The sequence below is a fragment of the Antechinus flavipes genome, chromosome 3 (assembly GCF_016432865.1).
Source record: "Antechinus flavipes isolate AdamAnt ecotype Samford, QLD, Australia chromosome 3, AdamAnt_v2, whole genome shotgun sequence".
NCBI classification, from domain to species: domain Eukaryota; kingdom Metazoa; phylum Chordata; class Mammalia; order Dasyuromorphia; family Dasyuridae; genus Antechinus; species Antechinus flavipes.
In genome coordinates this window covers 273651495-273678279 of record NC_067400.1, presented here as the reverse complement: position 1 = coordinate 273678279, position 26785 = coordinate 273651495, and the positions used below count along the sequence as shown (strand labels likewise).

The window sequence follows — 26785 nt, the reverse complement described above, 5'->3', positions numbered from 1 at the left end:
CACTGCATCAACTGTAACAGGTATCTCTAATCCTCAATTTTTATTACCAGATTTGTAGGTGTAGGCTTGGGGTCTGCACTATTCTCTATCATATGTCCAAGAAAATCATCTTCTCCCGAGTAGGCCTTATGGTCGATTGCCAAAAAGATACTTTACCTCTATTTGACTCATTTTCCTCAAATGGAATTTGGGGCTAATAGCAACTATCTTCCATGGTTGTTATCAGGATCAAATGACAAATATTTGTTTAAACTACTTAAAACACTGTGTGACACATAGAAGGCAATTAATACTTATTTTTTTCCTTTCACATTCTTCCTTTTCCTTTCTTTCACATTTCATTTCTTCATCCTCTCTTTCCTTCTTTCCTTTTTCTTCATTTTGCTTTTCCTTCCTTCTGATTCATAAGATATAGTAATGTTAATTGCTACTATTTTATTTTATAATACTTTTCTTCCTCAAATTTTATCTACAAGATAGATTATTAGCTGCTTTTATAATCATTCTGAGTATTGCAGCACTTGTCCCTTATCCCTGCATTCATGTTTGGCTGATGTGTCTTTGACTTGTTTGCTAGGAATCAAACTTCAGGTTTACTGATCAGACAGTAGATATATTTCATTGGATTTACAGTGCTTTCAAAAAGAGGAAAAGTCAGTACTTGTCATGAATAAAGTTTCAAAATGTTGTCTGCAACAACCTTTTTATTTTGTTTGTCCATTTGTAAACACTGAATAGTAACAACTTCAAAGATGAAAACTTCACTCTTACCTCTTGAAAACTAATGTGCAAAATCCTACAATGCTCTCCCAATATCTGTGACTTATTTATATTCATAGGATTGTAGGGAAGGACCTTAGTGGCTGCACAACGTACACGAGACCTCTGGGGTGACACTCTGATAATGAAGTTGTTCTGAGACCCTTACCCAAAATGACTACTTGGAGATCATTCAGTAGAAAGCAGAAAAGTTATTTATGAAACCTTTGGAAGATGAGCTGTCTCATCACAAGATAAGAAAGAGAAAGCTTGTGATAAGAGGGCTAAAGAAATAGTAACGATACACAGCTTTTAAACAAGAAGTTGCATCACAAATAAGAGAGCATTGAAAAGGAGAGGGGGAGGCATTTAATTGGTAGTTGTGATATGGAGAGATTGGAATGGAAGGTTTCTGTTTCCCCGAACTCATCTGATTTATAGGAAAAAAAAAAGCAGGCCTTCAGGCTTAATCAAGCAGATAGTGGTCAAGCTAATAGACTAAATATGATAAATGTCATCAGCTCAGGTTAAGTAAATATGTTTATAGCTGGCCAAAGCTCAAGTAAATATGGGCTTGCACATATTATACAGGTCATAGAGGAAACACAGAAATAATGAAAATACAGAAAAAGAATTCATACATTCCTGTAAGTTCTTCACCTTATCTCTCTATTCCACACACCTGGGTTCCCAATTCTTTTTTATTCTATTGTTCTTCTCTTGCTTTAAACATTCCATGTACCTATTTCTTGGTAACCATTTTCAAAATTAACAATGCTTCCCTCATTGAAACATTTTTTTTTTTCTGAAAGATATGGCAAAATCTAATCCAGAAGTTCTTGAACTGGGATCCATGGACTCCCATACAATACATTTTAGAAGCTTTAAGAACTTGAATGGGAAAAATTTCTTTAATTTCTTTTGTGAGACTTATACTTAATTTTATTCATTTAAAACCATTATTTTGAAAAGGGGTCATTAAGTTTCACCAGATTACCCAAAGGGTCCATGACATAAAAAAGGCATATGACAATTCAAAGGCATTAATATGCAATACTGGAATTTTAACCTCTATGTCAGCTGCCTGGGGAGAATATTTTTTGGGCAGGAGATCCCTCCTGAGACTTTTCAAGTCACTTACACTTAGGCATTTCCTAAGGCATAAGGCTGCCTTCATAGTGGTAGTCACTCAAAGTTGTCTTCAGAAAGGAAACTATCCATTTTACAAAAATATTGAAACATATGTTCCTTTCTAATTTCAACTTTTATTTCACTAAACTGTCTAAGGATCTGGAATGAAGGAGTTATGAAGTTAAGGAAAAGGAGATGGATAGACTTAACCTACTCAGCTACCTAGTGGTTCACAAGTTTTTCCACAATGGCAGAAACCCTGTAAATTAAACAAAACTTTTGATGAAATCATATGTTAAAATAAAAAATTTAAATTTTCTAAAGTTATCATTTTAATATCTATTGACATAATATTCTCATAGGCAGATATCTAAGTGGCATAGTGTACAAAGTGCTAGAGACAGAAAGAACTGAGTGTAAGTATGAACAATTATTAGTCATGTGACTGAGCATGTCACTCAACTTTTCCCTATTGTGTGGTAATGATCAGATAATGGTTTTGGCCATGGTCCAAGTCAACTAACTGACTGGGTCCTGACCTAGTCTATGGGACCATGGCTGCAGCTTTATTATTGTGTTGTGAGCATGGCTGGCATATAATTTGGACCATGGTGGTGAGCCCTGTATTATGAAGCACCTGAATTTCCAGATTTTGTAGCACCTGTTATGGAGTGTTAGTCTGGGCATTTGAGGGAATTATGGAAGTTAAAATAGCAAATGGTTAACTGTGGAAATTGAGTGAACCACACTGACACCATCTGTGACTCAGTTCTGAAACTGGCTCAGTTTCTTTCATTTATGAGTCTCACCCAAATTTTTCCCTGTGAGAAAATAGTTTTTTTTTAATTTTTATTTTTTATTTAATGATTACTTTATATTGACAACATTATCCCTTGCACTCGTTTCTTTTCCGATTTTTTTTCCCCTCCCCTAGATGGCAAGCAGTCCTTTATATGTTGGATATGTTGCAGTATATCCTAGATACAATATATGTTTGCAGAACTGAACAGTTCTCTTGTTGCACAGGGAGAATTGGATTCAGAAGATATAAATAACCCGGGAAGAAAAACTAAAATGCAGATAGTTCACATTCGTTTCCCAGTGTTCGTTCTTTGGGTGTAGCTGCTTTTGTCCGTCATTTATCAATTGAAACTTAGTTAGGTCTCTTTGTTAAAGAAATCCACTTCCATCAAAATATGTCCTCATACAATATCGTTGTCGAAGTGTATAATGATCTCCTGGTTCTGCTCATTTCACTTAGCATCAGTTCATGTAAGTCTCGCCAGTCCTCTTTGTATTCATCCTGCTGGTCATTCCTTACAGAACAATAATATTCCATAACATTCATATACCACAATTTACCCAGCCATTCTCCAATTGATGGGCATCCATTCATTTTCCAGTGAGAAAATAGTTTTGGGAAATGGGGAAAAAATATTGCAATGTTTGAACGTAGCCTTGAATAGCTCTGCCTGTTGTTTAGAGACTCCTAATGAAGGACCTAGGTTATACTGACAAGAAACTTAGTAAGATCCAGAGACTGATGGCAAGAAATTTTTCTCACAGTTGCACATCTCAAACAACCCATATATCTTTATCTGGCCTCATATTGACCAGTTATGATGTCAGTTTCTTTTATTGTTTATATGGATACCTGGGGGAAGTGGGATGCTTCTTTTTCTGAAGTCAGGGAATTATACCTGTTCACTCTTTCCTTTCCAACTTGGAAAGTCCCTAATTTTTCCTACAATTAGAAATCAATCTACCTAATATTGTATTGTTGGATTTAATTGGTTGACCTTGTTTTTAATGTGCAAAAATCTGTCTCCTTCTATATTTGGGTTCCAGAGGTAAGTTAAAGAGGTCTGGTCCCACTGTTAGGCAATTGGCATATACGGCTTAATAAATCAATATGCTCAGAAGATTGAACCTTTCTTTTCTCAATCATTTCATTTTTCACTCAAAAGGACAGTACTTTTTGAAATAAGTGTGTGTCCACCTCTCAGATTGGCTAAAATGACAGGGAAAGATAATGTGGAATGTTGGAGGGGATGTGGGAAAACAGGAACACTGATACACATCCAGCCATTCTGGAGAGCAATTTGGAACTATGCTCAAAAAGTTATCAAACTGTGCATACCCTTTGATCCAGCAGTGTTTCTACTGGGCTTATACCCCAAAGAGATACTAAAGAAGGGAAAGGGACCTGTATGTGCCAAAATGTTTGTGGCAACCCTGTTTATAGTGGCCAGAAACTGGAAACTGAGTAGATGCCCATCAATTGGAGAATGGCTGAATAAATTGTGCATTATGATTATGGAATATTATTGTTTGGTAAGAAATGACCAACAGGATGATTTCAGAGAGGCCTGGAGAGACTTACATGAACTGATGCTGAGTGAAATGAGCAGAACCAGGAGATCATTATATACTTCAACAACAATACTATATGATGATCAATTCTGATGGACGTGGCCCTCTTCAGCAATGAGATGAACCAAATCAGTTCCAATGGAGCAATAATGAACTGAACCAGCTATACCCAGCGAAAGAACTCTGGGAGATGACTAAGAACCATTACATAGAATTCCCAATCCCTATATTTTTGTCCACCTGCATTTTTGATTTCCTTCATAGGCTAATTGTACACTATTTCAAAGTCCGATTCTTTTTGTACAGCAAAATAACTGTTTGGACATGTATACTAATATTGTATTTAATTTATACTTTAACATATTTAACATGTATTGGTCATCCTGCCATCTAGGGGAGGAGAGGGTGAAGGAAAGGAGGAGAAAAATTGGAACAAAAGGTTGGCAAATTGTCAACTGTAAAATTACCCATCCATATAACTTGTAAATAAAAAAGCTATTAAAAAAAAGAAAAAAGAAATGTGTGTGTGTGGCTTGCTTTCTTGGAGCACAGTTTGTTTAAAACTAACTCTAATGCTGATTTTTTCAAGTGATCTTCAAAATTTTGCTCAAACCTCAATATTTCTGCCCTCAGAAGCTCCAGTGTTAAGATTTGAACAAAATCTGTGGGATCATTTTGCAAAACCAGTATTAGAGCTGCCTTTATATAACTTGTAATTTTAGGCAGCTGAGAAAAGACATTCTTTCCTAAGTAAGAACTGCCCAACAATGAGTATGGTATTTAAAATATCATACATAAATATGTGTACATAAACATTATACACATTTATATATGATAAACCGGATTTGGAAAATGCTACTATAGACCAGTTATACTCCTTTCTTCTAAATCTCCATGTCTTCTTTCCTGACCCCAAAATTTATTCTGACCCAAATTCTCCATACCTCTTCATCTGAATTCAGCCTGAAAATCTCTAACAAGTTAGGAGTTAAAAGAAAAGCAAGAATACTCTTACTTAGAAATGTTCCAAGATCATGGCACCAGAGAATTATAAATAAATGCAATCCTAGTGACTAATAGCTTATTTAATTGCTGGAGAATAAGATGTTTACAAAAGTAGCAATAAAACAAAGAAGAAAACAATTCCATCACTTCAGATAACTATTACTTACAAGATGGCCAAGAGGCAAAGAAATGTAGACATGTGTCTTCATATATTTACAGCAAGACTACAAATTATTATTCACAATTAGAGCATCATCAGAGGTATCTTTGTTTTTATATCTTCTCAGATATCTTACATGATTTTGATATATTTATGGGAAACACCTTGTTGAAAGAGAAACTTTAAGGCAGATTCTTTCATATTGATTCAGATGCTTTTAAATACTTTCTGGGGAAAAAGGGGAACATTCTGAAGTTTTTATGGTTGAGTAGAAAAACTCTGGAACCCCAAAGCCTATAGCTTGGTTGGACTAAAACCCAAAGCCTCCCTGAGATCATTTCCCTAAATGTAGTCAACAAACATATATTAAACACTATATATATGCCAGTCATTGCATTAAATGTTAACCATATAAAGAAAAGACAAAACAGGAGCCTCACTCCCAAGGAACTCACATAAAATGCAAATAGATATGTAATACAAGATATATACAATGTAAACAGAAAAATTATTAGAAGAAAAAGATTGTGAACTAGGCAATGGACTGGATTGGGAAGTTCTACTGCAGACAGACTTTGGATGAATTTTGAAGGAGGTAAGGAGAGCTAGAAGACAGAAATGAAAATAAAGAGCACTTCAGCCATGAAGTCATGTGTGTATGGAACAGGTAATACAAGGTAACTAAATCATAGAGATATAACTTGAGGAGTAAAATATAAGAAGATTAGAAAAATACAAAGGGGGTCCAAGTTTGGCAGGGCAATCATTCAATTTTTTAATATTTAGTCACTGAAATTAGTTCTTGAGTAGGGAGATTGACATATTCTAATCTGCAGCATGGAAATATCTGGATCATTTCAATGAGATTAATGTCTGATTCGAGGAAATAGGTTCTTAACAATACAGATATCAAGATATATGGTGAAGGATCATATTTTTACTGACTTGCAGAAAACTGGATGAGAAAAGAATCAGAGAATGAAAGTGGAGAGTAAGGGAATATGGAAACTCTTCATTGCATGCCTAGCAGAGTCTACAACTAACTCTATATGATCCTCAAAGGAAGTCACGGTTAATGTTTTCCTGTATGCAAAGAATTATAAAAGGGACACAGAAATAAAACACAAATATAGAAGATAACCCAGAGGTCAGGCAGTTTACTTATTCTTGCATTTCTCTTGCCAACTTTAAAGAACTCTTTCAGATCTTCTTGACTTTGTTCATTGGTGGAGTTACTCTATGTGGGCATTTTTTTAATGAATGTTTGTTGACTTTTTCTTCCCCCATGGCTGGTTATCATTGACAAGTATAATGTCAATCCTGGTGACCCCTGCATACAGTTGACAGTAAAAAAAGATGATTCAAGAATCAGTCTGCTTCACAACTGAGATGTTGATATAAAGAATGGTGGATAGTATGAGGGCAGGAGCATATTGAAATGTCATTACTGAAAGCTAAAAATGAAAAATATCTTTGCTAGCAGCTGTCTCATATCCATTCTTCTCAGAACTGAGTAAAGGTGTCATTTTGATCAATATTTGAACTCAACAAAGATATCATTTCTTGAATGTGGCAACAATCATTTGGGAAACAAGAGGCACATATTAAACAGGCCAAACAATTTAGACATTTAAGGTCTAAGTCACTGAGAGGGACATTACTTTAGCTCTTCCAGGAGAATATCTTTGTGGACATCATTTTAAACATTTTCTCCAGGGCATTAGAACTGATGTTGATTATCTAGAACTTGTGCTGTGCTAAGCACAGCTTCCAAAAAGTTTTTTGAGGAGCTACCTTTTCTAGGAGCACAGAGATCAATGTAATCTTAGACAAAGAAAAATTGCCTATAAGAACTTTGGTCCTAGAGCTAGGACCTGCTGGAAGGGAAATTGCAAAAATCAAGGACTTATATGACTTTGTCTGCAGTGTTCCAGGCCTTCCTTGGAAGATCCTGTTAGAGTTAGAGGAAATGGTCCCATATTGGTCTATATTCTTTCATTCCTGAGTAGTGATTTTGTCCAATGATCCTGGTATTTTGGAAATGTGTTCTGATGATCAAGTCCTGGAGTTTGGAGGAAATGTTAACTGATAATTAGGCTTTGGTGTACATTGGCCTGGTAGATTGGCATGGTGTTGGAGAGTTCTGATTGAATGAAGGCATGGTCATTTGGCCTGAGGTTGATAATATGACACTCAATAGTCCAGGCCTACTGATGATACAACCAAGGGATTCATGTTTTTTGGAGATGTGGTCTTTGAGTTGGTTTTCAAAACAGTTTCTCTCTTCCTGCTAGGCAAAAATTTGTGTTGATATATTCCATCAATAAAAATTGACTTAAAATTGATTCAGGAATCTGGGACCTTTGGAAATACAGGTTGATAGTTCAAGCCTAGTGGAAATGCAAATGAGTGATTAAGACTTGGGGGAGATTTAGTCTAGCAGTACAGAAATTGACAAACCAAATCATGGTGCCTTGAACTTGATGAAATTCTGGTCTTTTCATTAGAAACTAATTAATATTTGGTCCACATTTGGTCCAGCAAGTGGGCAGTGCCTCATGATGAAATCTCATGATTTAGAGGTCTGCTGAAACCCCAACGTCATCACAGTTATTGGCATCTGATAGATATATATCATGGGAGTCAGAAGATAGTAATGATCCAAATATGTCCTTAGACTTATCAGATTTCCGTGGAATAACTGTCATGTTGTCGGCATATGGAGGAAGCACAGAAGCAATCTCACCACAGTAGTCTGGGCATGGTGAATAATCTGTGCCTCTAGCTGAAAATTCAGGGCCTAGTAATGGCAAAGCTTTTGTCCTGGCCTGGAGTTGGGGATTTGATGATGGTATAACCATGACTCTTCCGTGTGAGGACACTGTTGATGTACGTTTAATCCACTGGTAGGGGCAAAATGAGCATGGAATTGTGACCTTGGTATAGAGATTGGTTTGAAATGAAGGTACAGCCCTGGATCTGGGGTAAAGAGGAGAATGTGATGGAGTAAAACCTGAAGCCTTCATCCAGGGGCTCAGATTTGAAGCTGTCATATCTGTAGCCCTGTACCAGTGATCAAGGCATGGCAGTGTTGTTACTATAGCTCTGTGCCAATGATTCAGGTGAGGTGTTTCCCGGATCCAGGGTTTACCACTTAGGAAAGCTGGGGTCTGTTGATGATGGCATGCTAATGATTCAACCATGGCACCATCCTGGGATGAGGGATAAAGAGGCACCTCAAACCAGTGGTCAGAGATTGCTGGTGTTGTGGAATATTGGTTGAATTGGTAGTGTGAAACCTTGGGATTCTGGTCAGAGGTCAAAGAATTTTCTCCCCAGGAATCAGGCTGCAACAGAATTTGAACCTTGTGGTCAGGTCTGAGTAGAGGTGTTACACATTGTTCTAGGGATGGTAATGACATAGGAATTCCTTTAGTCTTGTACTCATGGTATATTGAAGGCAAAACTGTGGCCATGTAATGATGCTTATGGGGTGAGGGTGGTTTAGTCATCTTCCACTTGTCAAGATAAGGTAACAGCACAGCCACTTTCTCATTGTCGGAGTCAGGCAGATGCCCAGTTGTTTCCTTGTTTTTCTGGTACTGTGAGGGTACAGATGTGATCCTTCGATCTGAAAAGGGTAATGACTTGGTTTTTGCCTGATTAAAGTGAAGTGTCTGCTCATCTCTGGACCACTGGTCTTCTTCCCGTGATGATAAAATCCGATTCTGGGAACATGATAAACTTGATTGGACCTTTGGGTGAAGGTCTTTTGCAGGGAACTGGGCCTCAACTGTTAATGAAAAGACTATGTGAGAGAGGATAAAGAACCACACTAAAAATATAGCCTATATGGGAAAAAAGAACTGTGGAATATGTGGGAGAGTATAATAGAGATGCATTTTGTATTTGTACAGTAATTTAAAGTTACTGAAGTACTTTTCACGAGCATTATTCATGTGATCCATATGACAAGCTATGAGATAGTCATGGCAGGTGTTATTATGCCCATTTGACATGTGAGAAAACTTAGACACAAAAAAGTTAAAACAACTTGAGTCATAGATAATCAATTGTGAAGGCAACAATTTAGGAGAACTAATATTCACAGAGGTCAACCTGACTGAGCTCATGATGCAGAGATGGGATTAGAACCCATATCTTTCTGTTACTAGGATAGAGATCTTTCTGATTTTCAGGATCCTTACAAGACTCAGGATCTGATGTATGAATGTCATAAAAAGAGTATACATTTTTATAAGAAAATGCATTATGGCATTCATAAGAATAGTGGGTAAGAGTAGGGAGTGATATAATGGGGGCCCCCATTTAAGATGTCTGAAAACCAGAGTTCTCACCTTTTGGAAAAAGTCTCTGTTTTCTCCCCATTCACCTCTTGAAAGGTTTTCCTTGAGAAAATAATATATTAACAAACTTCAGAGTTATTATCCTAGAAGTGATAATTAAATAATAAAATGTATTTATAAAGCTTACAAAAAAGCTTTGGCCAGCCTGAGACATTTTCTTTCAAACTCATTCTACATTGTCAGTGTTAATGTCAATATATTTATGTAGTTTAATATCTTTTAAGTTTTGAAAAACTTCTCATAATAATTCATAATAAGAAAAAAATAGGGACGCGAGTCATTGGCCTTTGCTGCACTGATATATATTGCTCCTGAACTTTACTATAGTTCATTCTACAAAACAAGTAATAAACTGTTTTACATGGAGAACTGTTATGAAGGAGAAAAGAATAATGCTACCCCTACCTGCAGGAATTGAGGAAGAACTAAAGCCTTAAGCTAAATGAATGAAGCTATAAAGAAGAAGTTTTAAATATCAGGCTGTGAATTCAAGTGGTACTTTCTTAGGGGCCCTTTTCTCATTCCCCATCATCAATTATACAAAACTTATTCAATAACTTTTTATTTAGTTTTACAAAACCACTTCAACTCAGGATATCCCAAACCTTCAACTACATTTTTTTATTCTTAAAGTACAATGAAATTAAATTTAAAATTATTTGTGAATAATTGTGTGGCATTAACTAAGATAATTAGAATCTGAATAGGCTATAATACAAATCCAAGTCCAAGAAGTACTAGTCTAAACCTCTTCAAAACCTGGCTCCTTCCCCCAGTTAAATACTCAGAAAAGTTTCATTTGGCTTTAAAGACTTTAGAGCTATGATGATGAATTGAAGTCAGCATTTTTGCTAAGTTTTTTCCAACATACTTCTCTGTAAAAACTTAAAAACAAAACATATCAAACAAAATTCTGTGGGTGAAATCAACAAAACACATTGGGTTATTTTTGCAGCAGAAGGCAGATTAGGAAGAAAAAAAAAAGTTTGCAAATAGTAAAATGGGAAATGCCTGGAACCATAGCATGGAAGAAATAGTACTCACTGTGAGCTGTGGGGTGGCAGCAGTGAGAGAAATCAACTTCCTGGGGAAGTTAAAGGGACTAAATGCCTATTCAGGAAGAGATCTAAAGGACTCCCTGTACTAGGAATGTGCCATGTGGAAGCTCTGTTGTTCTTTTCCAAAATCTAGTTGAAGTTCCAGAAAAGAGAAGAATGGTTGTAGTCATAAGGGAGTAGGAACCCCATTTGGGTAAGGACCATAGTGCAAATCAGAAGAACTACAATCAGACCTCTTCTCTAGTCATACTACTTTGGAAATACTGAAAACTTGTAAGTATCCACTAAGTTGTGAGAGAAACAGAAGCTCATTAAAAATCAAACTTGGGTTAGATTATCCCTTATACCCTTGGGGTGAACTCTAAGATAAAAGACCAAAGCCAGGATATAGACTGGAAAAATAAAGGCACGAGAAAGAACCTCACCATAAAAAGATCAATCCACAGACAGAGAAGATCAATACACAAAGACAGAAGACAATGACTTGAAAATATCTACAAACAAAACCTCAAAGAAATATAAAATTTGGCTCAAGCCCAACAAAATTCCTAGAAAAGCTAAAGAGATTTTTAAAAAGAACTTAAAAAGTTTTTTAAAAATTTGAGTATTAGAGGAAAAATTAGATAAATAAATGAGAAATTTAAGAGAATGATGAAAATGAATAAAAGGCATGGTAAAAGATACACAAATATATGGAAGGAAATAATTCCTTAAAAAATCAGAATTGACCAAATGCCAAAAATAGTACAAAAGCTCATTGAATTCCATCCTTAAAAATTACACTGGAGTATGGGGAGGAAACAAGGAAAGATTAAGAATTATTGGATCACTTGAAAGTTATTATTAAAAAAGATCCTACACTTCATCTTTCAGTAAATTATAAAGGAAAAAGGCTCAGATGCCTTAAAACCAGAAGGCAAAGTAGATTCTGAAAGAATCTACCAATCATATCCTAAAGAAATTCCCAAATGAAAACTTCCAAGAACATAACCAAATTCTAAAGCTCCCAGATTTAAAGACAAAATACTGAAAACATCTGGAAAGAAAGAATTAAAATATCATGGAGTCACAGTTAAAATTAAATGAGATTTAGTGTCTACCATCATAAAAGAAAGAGACTTGAAATATGGTAATCTGGAAGGCAGAAGGAACTAGGCTTAAAACAAACACTAAACTACTAAAAATACTGAGATAATCCCACATGAGAAAAAATAAACATTTAGTAAAATAGAAAAAAATTCAAACATCCCAATGAAAAGAACAAAGCTAAATAGAAAGTTTGACGTAAATACATACAAGACTCAAGAGAAACATAAAAAAATAATAGAAAAACACTGATAGTAGATCATAAGGGATATGATTAAAGCAGCTAGGCATCTACACCTAGATAGAAGGCAACAGTTTGAGTCTAGTAGCTTGAGATGATTTTGAAAGCAGAATGGAAGGGAAAAGATGAATACAATGTGAGAAGGGAAGGAAGAATGGGAAAAATTATTTCACATAAAAAATACATTAGAATGTCTTTATAATGGGGAGAAAACAGAATGGAATAATGAACAATACTTGAACTTCAGTTCAATCTGAACTGGTTCGAGAAGAAAGAATACATACACACACATATACAATTGGATAAAAAAATTCTATAGTAGAAGGGCAGGAGTTAACACTGAGGTAAAGGAGTGCTAAGAGGCAAGAGTAGATTAGGGTAGAAGTGCTCAAGAGAAAAACAGACTTCTGAGCAAGAGATACAGTTAAAAAGGGAGAGAGAAGGATAAATAAAAGACAATAGGATGGAAGAAAAAAACATAGTAATCACAACTAGGAATGCCAATGGGATGGACTTGTCCATAACGTGGAAGAAAATAGCAGAATAGATTTGAAGCCAGAATCTAGCAATGTGATGTTAAAAAGAAATACACTTGAAATAGATTTTAAAAAAGGGCCAAGAGGAGGCCATAGCAGACTCTATTATCTTCAGTTAAAGTAAAAAAAAGCAATTATGATTTCAGACAAAGCAAAAGCAAAACTAGACCTAATTTTAAAAGAATATCCATATTATTACAAGGTAACACCATACATATATTCACTCAAAGGAAATCCACCAAATTTATGAAGGAAAAGTTAAATAAATGACAGAAGAAAATAATAAAATTATATTAGAGGGCCTTCAATTTTTCTCCTTTTCAGTCCTGGATAAATATAACAACAAAATAAATAAATAATTTAAGGAGATGAATAGAATTTTGTTAAAAGTTATATATGATAAGATCTTTGCAATATCTTGAACAGGAATAGAAAAAAGTATACCTTTTTTCTCAATTTTACATAGAAGCTTTATCAAGATTAACCTTGTTTTATTAGGGCATAAAAATCTTACGAATTCAGAAAAACAGAAATATTAAATGCAGCCTTTTTGTACCATAATGTAATAGAAATTACATCCCATAAAATATCTTTGGAACATAGACTAAAACTAAATGGAAAATAAACAATTTAATTCTAGAGAATGAAGGAGTCAAAGAATAAATCATAGGATCTATCAATTTCACTAAAGATAATGATTCCATATCAGATTTCATGGAATGCAGCCAAAAAAAAGTACTTAGGATGAAAATGTCTATCTTTAAATGCCTACATCAATAAAAGAGAGAAAGAAAGGATCAACAGGTTAGGCATACAATAAAAAGAAAAAAGAAGAAAACCTAGGAAAACCAACAAATTAAAATTTAAACAAATTAAAACAAAAAAAATCCCCAATTAAATACCAAAATAGAAATCTTGAAAATCAAAGGAAAGATTAATAAAACTAAGTTTAAAAAACATGAAATTAATTTAGAAATATGGACCTGGCTGTATTTAAAAATAGAAATGATAAATCATTGGCTATTTGATTATAAGAAAGAAAAAAATAGATAATATCAAAAAGGAAAAGGACAAATACTTCAACAATGAAGATGAAATTAAAACATTTATTAGGAGTTATTTTGCCTAACTATATGCCAATAACCCTGATAACTTTAATGAAATGAATGAATATTTATAAAAATATAAATTGTCCAGATCAACAGAAAAGGTCTAGATGGAATTACAAGTGAATTCTATCAAAAATTTAAAGAACAATTAATTTCAATGCTAAAGAAATGGTGTGAAAAAATAGGGAAAACGGTCCTGCCAAATCCTTTCTATGACATAAATATGGTTTTGATGCTTCAAACACAGAGAGCCCAAACAAATAAAGTATAGAGATAATTTTTCTAACAAATACTGATACAAAAGTTTAAGTAAAATACTAATAAGAAGATTATAGAAATAAATCATAAAGATAGTACATTATGAGCAAGAATGCACAGCTGGTTTAAAATTACAAAAATTATTAACATAGTTGACTAAGTAATAAAAGTAATAAAAATCATTATTATATCAATGCAGAACTTTTTTCTTTTTTTTTTAATTTAAATTTTATTTTATTTAATAATAACTTTGTATTGACAGAATCCATGCCAGGGTAATTTTTTACAACATTATCCCTTGCACTCGCTTATGTTTCAATTTTTTCCCCTCCCTTCCTCCACCCCCCCACCCCCAAGATGGCAAGCAGTCTTATAAATGTTAAATATGTTGCAGTATATCCTAGATACAATACATATTTGCAGAACCGAACAGTTCTCCTGTTGCACGGGGAGAATTGGATTCAGAAGGTAAAAATAACTTGGGAAGAAAATCAAAAATGCAAATAGTTCACATTTGTTAATGCAGAACTTTTTTCAAAATAGAATATGTATTTCTATTCAAAACACTAGAAATGATGATTTTTTTAAAAAAGGCATTCCACATCTTTATTTTTAAAAAAGACATTCCATATCTCTTTATTTTTTTAATTCAACAAGCAACAATAGTATATTTGTCACTTTAATGTAGATACAATAATCAAGTTATGGATCATAATACAATATTTAGGTTTTTACTTTGTGTCCTTTAAGATACGTTAAAGCAAGCACATCAACTTCAAACGTGAGGGAGTAAAAAGTATGATATTCAACCAGATTTCCATCTTTCTACAATACTTTACTCATTCATTTAATAAAGTGTTAAGAAATGTCAATGACATGAGTTTGCATGATGCAGACTATAGCAGCCTAGAGTTACATTTTCATGTCTTCATCTACAGCACTTCTGGTTTGCTCCATTTCCTGTAGTGTGTCTTTTTGCATTGATGTGGTAATTTTGAATTTTGTTCTTTTACTGCTGAAGTTCATATTTAATGAAAAAGTAGATTCTGCATCTATGCCTTCCTTTTCTAAATCATAGCCAATCATTTTCATATAGATTAATGATTTGATAGTTTTTGCTAATTTCTTTTCATTCATCTATGTGATGTCATGAAGCTCTTTGAAATTGATGTTTTCACTACTGTTAAAAGCAAATAGTACTGCCATTTGATATATTGTTACCATGGTCATGCAGGGTTTAGACAAATAATTCATTTTAACTTCACTTGTTACAAAGATAATGTAATCGTGACTTCTTTCCACTGAGATGTTGGGTATAAAATAATTTAATCATCTATATATTTTTACAGTTACTGAGGGATAGCAAATATATAGGAAGGAGACTGAGTAAAAGATCATATGCCAGCATGTAGGTAGGACATATATTTGAAAGATAATTCCCCAATAGATTACAATATTCTATTTTTTTATAAAATTGTTGAATTTGTTAAGATAAAGCAATTGACATTCATTTCTGTATATTTATTTGATTGGAGTTTTCTTGTAGCTCTTGTAGATCTATGGGCTAGCTTTAATTTATGGATCACGGCTTCTTTTGAATCCATAGATATAGATAAGTCACAAATTAAACATTTGGCCAATAGTCTGCGATGCAACTTTTGAAAAACATCTTTATCCATCAACATATTTGAAAACAATAATGAAGCTGACAAGCTTATTTTCCACTTCATTTTCAGTCATTTCTTTTGCTGATTTCTTTTCCTGCGAGGTGTCATAGTTTTAGACAATAGTTCAGGTGCAAACTGTTTTGGATTCTTTATAGTTTACTACTGAGATAAGTCTTATTCAGGGCACTCATTGATCACCATTCAATACAATGTTGGTAAGTTGGGAAAATTTACCATGTACCTCAAAAACTGATTCTACAAATTGAGTTGGCATATTTTCCTGAGAAAAATTACCAGATATTCTAAGAACCTTATCATGAATATGGCTCTGTAGTTCCTGTGAGATGAACCATTTGGCACAGCACAAAGCAAAATGTAAATATTATTATGTCACTTATTTTCTGCTATTAAGATAACATTGTGATATTCTGCATGCAGGAATTGTAAATGGCCTGCCACCATTCACTGCCGACATTCATAAATCACTTTACTATATGAATTTGGATAGAAATATTTTCTACATTGTATTTCTTTCACTTTAAATCTACCTAGGTACTTTCTCACATATTGCAAAAGCTTGATTCCTGCAATAAATTTGAAGTTTCTTGTTTGTAATACTGCACTATTTCAGTTAAAAAAAGGGAACTCAAAAATTTCCAGGTAAAACTTAAAAGGGAAATTTTTTTCTCATATTGTTCAAAATATGAACAAATGAGCTAATAACCCTAAAGATTACTTTTTGATTTGGGTCTTCCTCATAGCTATCAGTTTTTATTTCTCAAAGGATCATTAGTATAAAGATTGCCTGTGATGGCTCGACCATCAATTTTTTCCACATAATGCTGGTACTCCTATTTCCATAAGTAGTTCATTCATATTTATACTACCTTATCCATACTGAAGGTGAGCATCTGTCAGTTCTTAAAAATTGTGTTTTGAGGTACTTGTATAAATTGTCCATACAGTCTTTCTCTTTGCTATATTCTTCCCAATACCTATGATAAATAACCAATACTTATTCTCCAGAAACCAGAATTCTCTTGTGCAAATGGCATACATGATTTTCCAGAAAATGTTTAGTCTCTGTGAAAGTCTTTCATCAAGAGGTTCAAGATACACCACATATAGTGATCACACCAAGCTACTTTTTCAATATAATCTAACATAACAGCTTTAATTGTTAAGAGTTTTTTCCATGTTTTATTCAAAATTCAATTGTACCTCTTGTGGTTTCAGGGACCTTATGGGAGGAGTTTAATGTTGAAATCTGTCTGGAGAGACAGGTCAAGAGGAGGGGAGTGGGAAACTTTGGACCTGGCTGGGGCTGTTAACTTGGTTTCCTCCTGATGGTGCTGCCCTAGAGGCTCTAGACTCATGAATGAGAAGGTTGGGAGGGAGACTTTTGAGGCGGGAGAGGTCCAACACCAAGAAAGGAAGTAGGCAGGCAGTAGCTCACTAGGGAGCCCTCCCCAAGCACCTGCCATTTACCAGGCCTCCACTGTGGATCTAGACTATGGACTAGATATGGATCTCCACAGTCTGAGGATGCCTCCCCATGAGAAGAGGGATAGAAGCTTTTCTTAAGATAGATAATAAGGGGCATCTCTCTAAAACAACAGCAACAAAAATAAACATTATCTGTAATAAAGATAAAGTAGAAGCCTTTCAAATAAGAACAGGGATGAAACAAGCTTGTCTATTATCATCATTACTATTGAATATGATACAGTAGTACCTTGGTATTCATTGTTAATTGGTCCAGAAGACACAAAGAGTGACAAAAAGAACAAGTACCAAATGATTTTTTCCCTTAAGGAGTATGCCTCCAGTGTACTAACTAACCATTCTTCCCCACTCAATTCCACAAAGGAGCAAGTGAGGCTCTGAAGAAACAAGCCAGCCCAACCAACCCAAACCAGCCTAGCTAAGTACCTCCCTTCCTAACCCAACTCACTTTCTGAGAGAAATCTAATTCTTTATACTCTCCACTACATACTGTCCAAAGCCAAAATTATTAAAGAATTACTTTATACAGACAGAAAAAAATAATAGCAAAATTCATTTGAAGAAATAAAATGTCAAGGAAATCAGTAGGAGAAAAATGTGAAGGAAGGGGGTCTAATAGTACCACTTCTCAAACTATATTACAAAGTGATAATCATGAAAACAGTTTGGTACTGGAGAAGAAATAGAGGAGTTGCTCAGTGAAACAGTTTAAGCATATACTTTTTTTTATTAAAGCTTTTTATTTTCAAAACATATGCATGGACAATTCTTCAACATTAACCCTTGCAAAACCCTCTAATTTTCTCCTCTTTCCCCACGCCCCTTCCTAGATGGCAAGTAGTCCAATATTTGTTAAACATGGTAGAAATATATGTTAAATCCAATATATGCAATATTTATACAATTATTGTGCTGCAGAAGAAAAAAAAGCAAAATAAAATGCAAGCAAGCAACAATAAAAAGAGTGAAAATGCTATGTTGTGAACCATACTCATTTTCCATAGTTCTCTCTCTGGGTGTATCTGATTCTCTTCATCACTGAACAATTGGAACTGATTTGAATCATCTCATTGTTGAAGAGAGCCATGTCCATCAGAATTGATTATCATATAGTTTTGTTGCTGTGTATAATGATCTCCTGGTTCTGTTAATTTCATTCAGCATCAGTCCAGTAAATTTCTCCAGGCCTCTCTGAAATCATTCTGTTGGTTGTTTCTTACAAAATAATAAATTCCATATTATTCCATATACCATAACATTCAGCCACTCTCCAATTGATGGGCATCTGTTCAGTTTCCAGTTTTTTCCCACTACAAAAAGGGCTGACACAAACATTTTTGCAAGGCATATACTTTATAGAAGCAAATCAGCATAGTAGCCTAGTATTTGATAAATCCAAAGATCCCAGTGACTGGGACAAGAACTTACTATTTGACAAAATCTACTTGGAAAACTGGAAAATAATGTGGTAGAATCTAGGGATAGATCAATATCTCTTACCATACATACCAAGTTCAAAATGAGTATGTGGTTTAGACATAATGGAGGAATCTACTACAAGAATCATGGAAGAAATTATCTGTAAGATCCATGGATAGGGGAAGACTATGACCAAACAAAAAACTGATTTTCAAGGAATGTAAAATAGAAAATTTTGATTACATAAAATTAAAACTCTTTGTACAAACAAAAAGCAGTCAAAATTAGAAGAAAAGCAAGAAACTCGAAAAAAAATTGCAGCAGGTTTGTCTGACAAAGATGTCATTTCCCAAATATATAAAGATAGAGAACTAATAGACTCAAAAGTGCAGAATGAAGCATATTTTTTCTATTATTTTTCTTGGTTTGATTTCCCTTCAGAATATGACTAATTCAGACATATTTTACATAACTATATAATATATAATGGACATCATGTCTTGTCTCCTCAATGGATAGTTTGTTGTCATGTTAGATTGGGTTTCCTGAGGACAGGGATTTTTTTTGTCTTTTTATTCCCAGTATTTAACAGAGGGTTCAGCATATATGATTGGACACTTAATAAATGCTTACTGATAATTGACCGAGAGTTTAGATGGGCAATAGAGGAGTAGTGTATAGCTTTTAGAGAATGGGAAGACTTGGGTGTATTTGTAGGCAGGCAAACAATTCATTACCTCAGGAGAGATTAAATATTAGAGAGAGGGGGTGATAATTGAGGTAATGTGCTGATGAGGGTGAGAAGGGAATGGGATTAAAGGCACATGGAGAGTGCTTGACTTTAGCAAAAGAGAAGGGCCTATCAGAAACTGGAATGAAAGAGACACAGTGAAAAGGATGCTATCACTGGAGTGTGATAAAAGAAAGGATAGCAAGGCCCTAAGTGAGTGAAAGTTCTGGAGAAAGCTTGAAGACAGAAGTTTTGGAACAGTTGCTATGACAAGTGGAATAACTCAAGAAAGCGGAAAAAAAAGAGAAGCAGAAAAATTTCCAAATAATAATGAAGGCTTGGTTGAGATAACACCAATTTGCAATGAATCCAGACAACACTAATTTGTGACTTCCTCCATTTCCATGAGTAGGACTGAGAAAAATGATGGGAGGAATCTAGGGCTGGGGCATGGCAAACTGTGAGTAGCAACTAGACAAAGGATAAAGGAAGAAATATTTGAGAGATTAGTCATGATGAAGTGGTGCACTGAGGGGCTAAGAATGGAAAGAGGAAACTATGGTCAGAAGAGGAATTAGGAGCCACAGCAAGTTAATGATATATTGGATTAGTTGTTAAAAACAAAAACAAAAACAAAAAACTTGAGATGGAATGATAAAAATTTTGATTAGAAAAAGGAATTTTGGAGTTCTAAAATAATAAGGGCAATAGTAAGATCAAGTATATGACCACTTGTATGGTTGTTGTATGATTGAAATACAATGGAAGAGTTGGTCATGGGATCTGGAAAGATTGAGCAACTGCAAAGTTGGAATATCTGAAGGAAAACCAACATTTATATTGAAGACACCAAGAATCTAAGGACAGCAGTTGGTGTGAGAAAGTCTCCTAAGTCTACCACAATATTATAAAAAGGAGGGATAATATCTCTGAGGGAGTTGAATAATTTAAATTATGTGAAACCTTAAGAGGAAGAGATTGCTGAAAATGAATAGTGAGCGTCTGAAAGCAGTAGGAGATCCAGAAGTATTCTAGAGAATGTTACAATGTACAGCCAGTCTTGGAAAGACTGATTGGGATAGTCTCATCTTCAGGGAACTGAGTCTCAAGTGAATAATGATAAATTGTAAAACAACAAGCAAGAAAGAAGTCTAAAATTTAACAAAGAGTGTTCATTTTTGAGTGGGAGTTCCAGAAGCACAATGGAAGGAACAGTCAGGGTGTGATATTAAGGATCTATGACTGAGATAGATAGCAATGAAGGCACATACACTGATATTGAGAAAGACATTATGGTCAGGTAAGCAGGAACAAATCTTGGTTATGTTTTTGCTGTTAGTAAGATAGGAAGAAAATTCAAATGTCTCTGAAAACTTTTAGCTCCTTTTTATAAAAATAGCTGGTATATAACACTTTAAGATTTCCCAAGTGCTTGATATATGCTGTCTAGTGAACAGGTGATATTATTATCATAATTTTATAAATGAGGACATTGAGGCTCCAGAAGGAGTTGCAGTGCTAATGACTGAGGTAGGATCTGAGATTACACTTCCTATCTCCAAGTATAGCACTCTATCCTTAGGCCACTAAGCTGCCCCAGCTTCCTAGTTTCTTTTTTGAAGAGAATACATGAGACTAGAGATATCAAATTTGAGGCCTGCAGGAAGTTTTTAAAATTAAAAAAAAAACAAACACAAAAAGTTTGTTTAACAAAATAAAACAAAAAATCAATAGAAACTAAATGTTAATTTGTGATTTTCTAATTCCACATGTGGCCAGTTATTTGAGTTTGACATTAATTCTTTTAGATATTATCCTTTGTAAATGTCTTAATGTCTGTATGTCTTAATGATTAACTCCATAGCAGAAGTATAATGTCATGATTATAGTAGAAATTTTTTATACAATTTACATACTATAATAGAAATGTTTTACATAAAGAAATGAACAGTCAGATTTCTCTTCCTATTAGAAATAGAATCTTTATATCTGTTTTTGGATTTGGGAAATAGACTTTCTAAAATGCCTATATATAAATATTCTCTTTGCCTCTTCTCTACAAGAGACAGAAGTTTAAATAAATTTCATTTTTATTCATATTTAAAATTTATCTTTCAAGTAAAGTAACAGTCCCTTAGGTGGCAGGTCATTCTATGTCCATCCCAATTTATGAGCCTCTGGAACCAAAGAGACAATGAAGAGAGTTGGGATTATCAAAAGGTATTTCATCAACCATCTGCAACTTAAACACTTTTAATAGTAAGAGTTCCCCTCCCTGAGAAATCCATTATGGTGAGGAAACTATCAAAATGTTGAGTCATTCAAACAAAATATTTGCTTGCCCCCAACATTGGAGGAGTGTTTTGGGAAGCAAGGCAGAGGGAAATCCAGGGATTATCTTGGAAAATTCAGCAATGGATAGAATATAGAATGGAAAAGGTAGGTGTTTAAAGAAGTGGGCAGTTAAATAGTGCAATATAGAGAGTATTAGTCCTGGAGTAAGAACTTAAAATCAAATCCAGTATTAGACACTTACTACTAGATATGTAATCCTTTGTAAATCACTTAACCCTGATTGCCTCAATTGCCTTATCTGTAAAATGAGCTGGAAAGTGAAAATGACAAGTGGCTTGTCATTTTCTAGTATCCTTCCCAACAAAATCTCAAATGGAGTCATAGAATCAGGCATGACCAAATTGACTCCACTATGATAAAATTCAGTGAAATGTGAACTAATTGACCACAATCGGTTTGAAGAAGTTGGCACAATTTTTCACTATCTTTTAAAATTTGAATTCCCTGAAACAGAGCTATAAGGAAGTTAAATGACAGATTGCATGGTACAGTAAATCAGAGCAGTGAACTTAAGAGACAGGAAAACTTGTGTCTGACTCACGAGCAGACATAAGCTCTGCAATCTTGGGCAAATTATTTGACTCTTCTCAACCTGAACTTCCTCATCTGTAAAAAGGAGACATAATAATAGCATCAACTTCAAGACTAGTAAGAATCAAATGGTATCAGTGGCAGATCTGGAATTTATACCTAGACATTTTGATAACCATTCGGTTGCTTTTTCATTCTATGAAAGCCATCTCTTGAATCAAAGGCTATCAGACTTTCGTAGCTTCTTGAAATGAAGCATCCTTAATTCCTTAGGAAAGTGTATCCTCATTTTCACCCCAGCCGTTTTCTTCCCTGTTATAAATCTACATCTTTCTCTACTTCCTCCTCAACTTTCTACCTCTACCCTGAAAACTGTGATCAAATCAATTTCACTATTGTCTCTGGAAAATGATGTGTCACCTGATTGCCCTATTAGCCCAGCCATTACAATGCCTTCCATAATCAATAATTGTAAAATATGGGCTAGCTCCCTGAAGGGCTTCAGGGTCAGCCAGAGTGAGGACAAATCACTTTAGCTCTTTAGAGGGAGAAGTGAAAGAAGCAGGCAAGCTTCCATGAGCCTTGCCAAAGATGTCTCCTGCATTCTGAAGTTTGGAATCTCCAGCCTCTCTCCTCTTCCTGCTGCGAAGTCACTCTCCCTTCTCTCCCCACTCCTTCCAGTCCTTGCCTACTATTATCTTAGTACCAAACATTCAGCAAGCACCAAAGGTGAGGAGAACCATGATCCAAATATATGCTAATAGAGCCATTGTCTTACATTGAATAGGTAATTAGCCTTAAGTGCTCTGCATTCTCAGATTCAAGTACTCCTATTCAGAGTTTCAGTCCTCTACACATAATCATCTATTCCATTTGTTTGTTTCTTCCTTCTAAGTTTCTGGAAGTCAAGTACTGTCCCTCATTTGCATTTGTATCCCTATTCTTTACCACAGAGCTCCATAATTTTGATAATTTCTTAGTTATGTAATGGTGGAGAAACTGAGCAAGATAGAGATTAGAAAGTATTTGATAATTTATTAAATGGAGAGATTTATTGGGACCAGATGGATCCATGGTTTGGTCCCAGGGCTGAATGAGACTATCATCTCTAAGAATCCAGCAAACAATGAGAATTCTCAATGATCTATATACACACATGGCTCAGACGCAGCGGGGTAGACTGAGAGAGAGGCAGAGTCAGGCTGCTGAGAGCAGGAATGGGACTCTGACAGGACCCGGGTGAGCCTCTGGAGATGAGATGACATAATCAGGGGGAGGCACCCTGGACATGGGGAGAGGCATCTTGATAAGACAGTATCTGACATTCTCATAGCTTGGGATGAGGAGTGGCTTTCTGATATTCTAAAACATAAGATCTTTTATCCTTAACAAGTATTCTGATAAAGAAGGAAGGGAGTTTTTTCAGGACTGAGAAGCAGGGAAACTGAGTCAGGACTGGGTCAGGATAATTATGGAAACTGAGAACTGTGGCATAACAGTTACAAGACACTTCTGTCTAGGTTTGTGAATTTCATTAGTTTATGTATATTCTCTCCTCTCTCCCCAATGAGGAATTCCCTCTTCCAATGAATATTGGCAAGTATTTTGCAATTTATAGTTTTCTAGAGTTTGCTACTTGTACAAGGAGGGTAAGCAAGTTGTCCAGGGTCAATCAGCTAATTATTGTGTCAGAGGCTGGACTTCAATTAAACTTCTCAGTTCACTACACCACATGATCAAGTCAAAAAAATTACTTCTAGGGGAAAGGAATTATATACAAATATTTATAACAGCTCTTTTTGTGGTGGCAAAGAATTGGAAATTGAAGGGATGACCATCAATTGAGGAATGGCTGAACAAGCTGTGGAATATAATTGTTACAGAATACTACTGTGCTGTAGGAAATGATGAGGAGGATCCTTTTAGAAAAATGTGAAAATACTTACAAGAACTAATGTAAAATGGAATGAGTAGAAGAAGAACACTGAATATAGTAACAGTAATATTATACAATGATCAACTGCAATTGACTAGCTATACTCAGAAATATAATGATCCAAGACAATTCCTTATAATGAAAACCATTATCTACTACTGGAAAAAAGAACTGAATGCCAATCAATGAATACTATATTTTTATTTTTTTAACAACATGACTAATATGGAAATATGCTTTCCATGACTGCACACATATAATGTATAACAAATTATCTGTCTTTTCAACGAGGAGAAAGGGGAGAGAATTTGGAACTCAAAATGAAAAAAGAAACATAAATGTAAAATTTATTTTTACATATAATTGGAAAAATATTTACTTTAAATAAAATGTGAATTAAAAAATATTTTTTGAAAATACTGGTCTGTTATCTTAGGCTACTTTATCCTTCTCAATGTCTCACAAATTTCCTTTCTGTAGGAATTAATTGAAAGCATATTTTGTAAGCTTTAGGAAAGGGAGCTGCTTATGCCAAGAAATTGGCATAAACATGCTGCCACTGAGATGGGTACCTTAGGCACAACTCTGTTGCTCAGCTTCCTCCTTTTTTTCTCCTTCCACTCTCAAACCCAAGAAAAAGTTCTTGGGGTGCTCTGGTAACCACAACCCCCTTTATCACTTATCCTGTCTTAGTTTCAAAGGGAATCTCACTAATTCACAATTTTAGAAATAACAAGAAACAATGTATTTCATAATTTTCCAAGAACAAGAACCCAGATTCATTTTTAGCTTTTGAATATATATCTTTCCTGAAGGGCAAATCAAGGTTTCATAAATAAACAACAGGGATATGGTAAGGAAAGGAAAAAAAAACATTAGCTAGAAGAATGTTACTTTTTCCTCAAAAGACTGAAAGCTAGGTGTGTGTACTTTCTGATATTATACTAACACTATGCCTCCAGGCATATGTCCAATTATTATGACATCACAATGCATCAGCTGACCTTAGCCCATAATAGTACTAATTATAGTCAGTGCAGGATAAACTCAGAAATGATCTTGTTTTTGCTGTTATATAAAGTATAAAATTTTTATAAGCTATATCACATCAATCTTTTCAGAAAAAGATTGTATTTTGACAAGCATTGAACTCATCCTGAGCTTTTAGAGTCAAACTTGTTTCCAATTCCTTTTAAGGGGACATTTGTAATCCTCCTCCATCACTAATAAAGAGATTAAAGGGAGCTTGTGTACATATGTTAGAACTAGAATTGTGTGTATGTGAGAGAGAAGTTTTATAGCATTCACTTGTAAAAATGACCATAATACGCTTTACAGGGTGGTGAAGAGAAACAAAAGAGATAAAGTAGACATTTGGGTAACCATCTTATTTTGTGGAGGGTATTATGAGTTCCTCTCCACAGAACTTTCAAACTTTGTGCCTGATTTTGCACTCATCTCCTATTCTCCTTTACTTTACCAATCAATGTACACATGATTTCTCCATTAATTTTTATTAAATCAATGATTTGTTATACTATCAATAATATATGAGTAAAACAGTCTCTCAACTGGCTAAAAATATAATATTAGGGCTTTGCTATTGAAGAATGTAACAAAGTCAGAAAAGATGGCTAAGTGGATGAAGAACAAAGTTACATTTAAGTTAGAAAACAAACTAGTTTATCTTTTTCAGGATCAAATTCATTTGTAAGCTAAAACAAAGAAAATGTTGGCAAAATTTTGCCTTATAGTTCTCTGTAAAAGAAGGTTTTCATCTTAATGGTCAACTACAATAGTCTTTTAATTTTGGCTTTGGCAAAGTCTTTTGTTAGCTGATTGTGGAGGCTATGATAAGTCCGAAGAAATGAAAGGTTCTATTCTCTGTCCCCTCATGCACACATGCAAACATTTATATATATTATTTATAGTAACTGGATATGAGAAGATATGAACAGGCCAGAAGATAATAACTCAGAAGCTCATTACTAGAGAACAATTTGTAAAAGAGGTTGTATGGCCTGTGTGACTAGCAGTTATAATCAGAAGAAAACAACAACTTACCCAGTGGAGACACCAAGAACCCAGCAGTGTCAAAGAGATTAAATGCACAGCCATCAGACAACCATACCCCTCTACCCTCCCAGGGAAACTGGCAAGACAGAGATCAGGTCCAGCAAGAAGAGTACAATGACATCACCACACATTTGTGGTGCCTCACAGTTGGAGGTGCATGTGCATCCTCTGGCCAAATTTGTTCTCCATATTTGTATCATCCATCTGTATAATCTATTCTATCCAATGATGGTGTGTGCATTTGTGGAAGAACATACCCCTGGATAATGGGGTAAATGTTCTATTTTCTTATACTTCTTTTTCACTAAATACCTTGCATTGAGCCCTGTCCTTTGGATGACTGGACAAAAGAAAGCACATTACTGAGGACTGATAAGCCATGGTTTTGAGTGGAAATAAATACACACAAAGTGCTTGAACTTGAGGTAGCTATTCTGAGGGCTTCACATGAAAAAGAGGCATGAGTCAGGAATGATAATACT

General features: G+C 34.7%; 1 protein-coding gene and 1 pseudogene across 1 annotated transcript; both read right to left on the bottom strand.

Moving 5' to 3' along the window:
• Window positions 1–6178: 6178 nt before the first annotated feature.
• Window positions 6179–26369, bottom strand: LOC127553939 (uncharacterized). Its single transcript, XM_051985066.1, has 3 exons — window positions 26292–26369; window positions 9787–9837; window positions 6179–9221 (listed from the first exon to the last, which is right to left on the bottom strand). The coding sequence occupies exons 2-3, from the start codon at window positions 9815–9817 to the stop codon at window positions 8005–8007; spliced, it is 1248 nt and encodes a 415-aa protein (XP_051841026.1). The 5' UTR covers window positions 9818–9837; window positions 26292–26369; the 3' UTR covers window positions 6179–8004.
• Window positions 14942–16949, bottom strand: LOC127557168 (cullin-2-like; annotated as a pseudogene).
• Window positions 26370–26785: the final 416 nt, after the last annotated feature.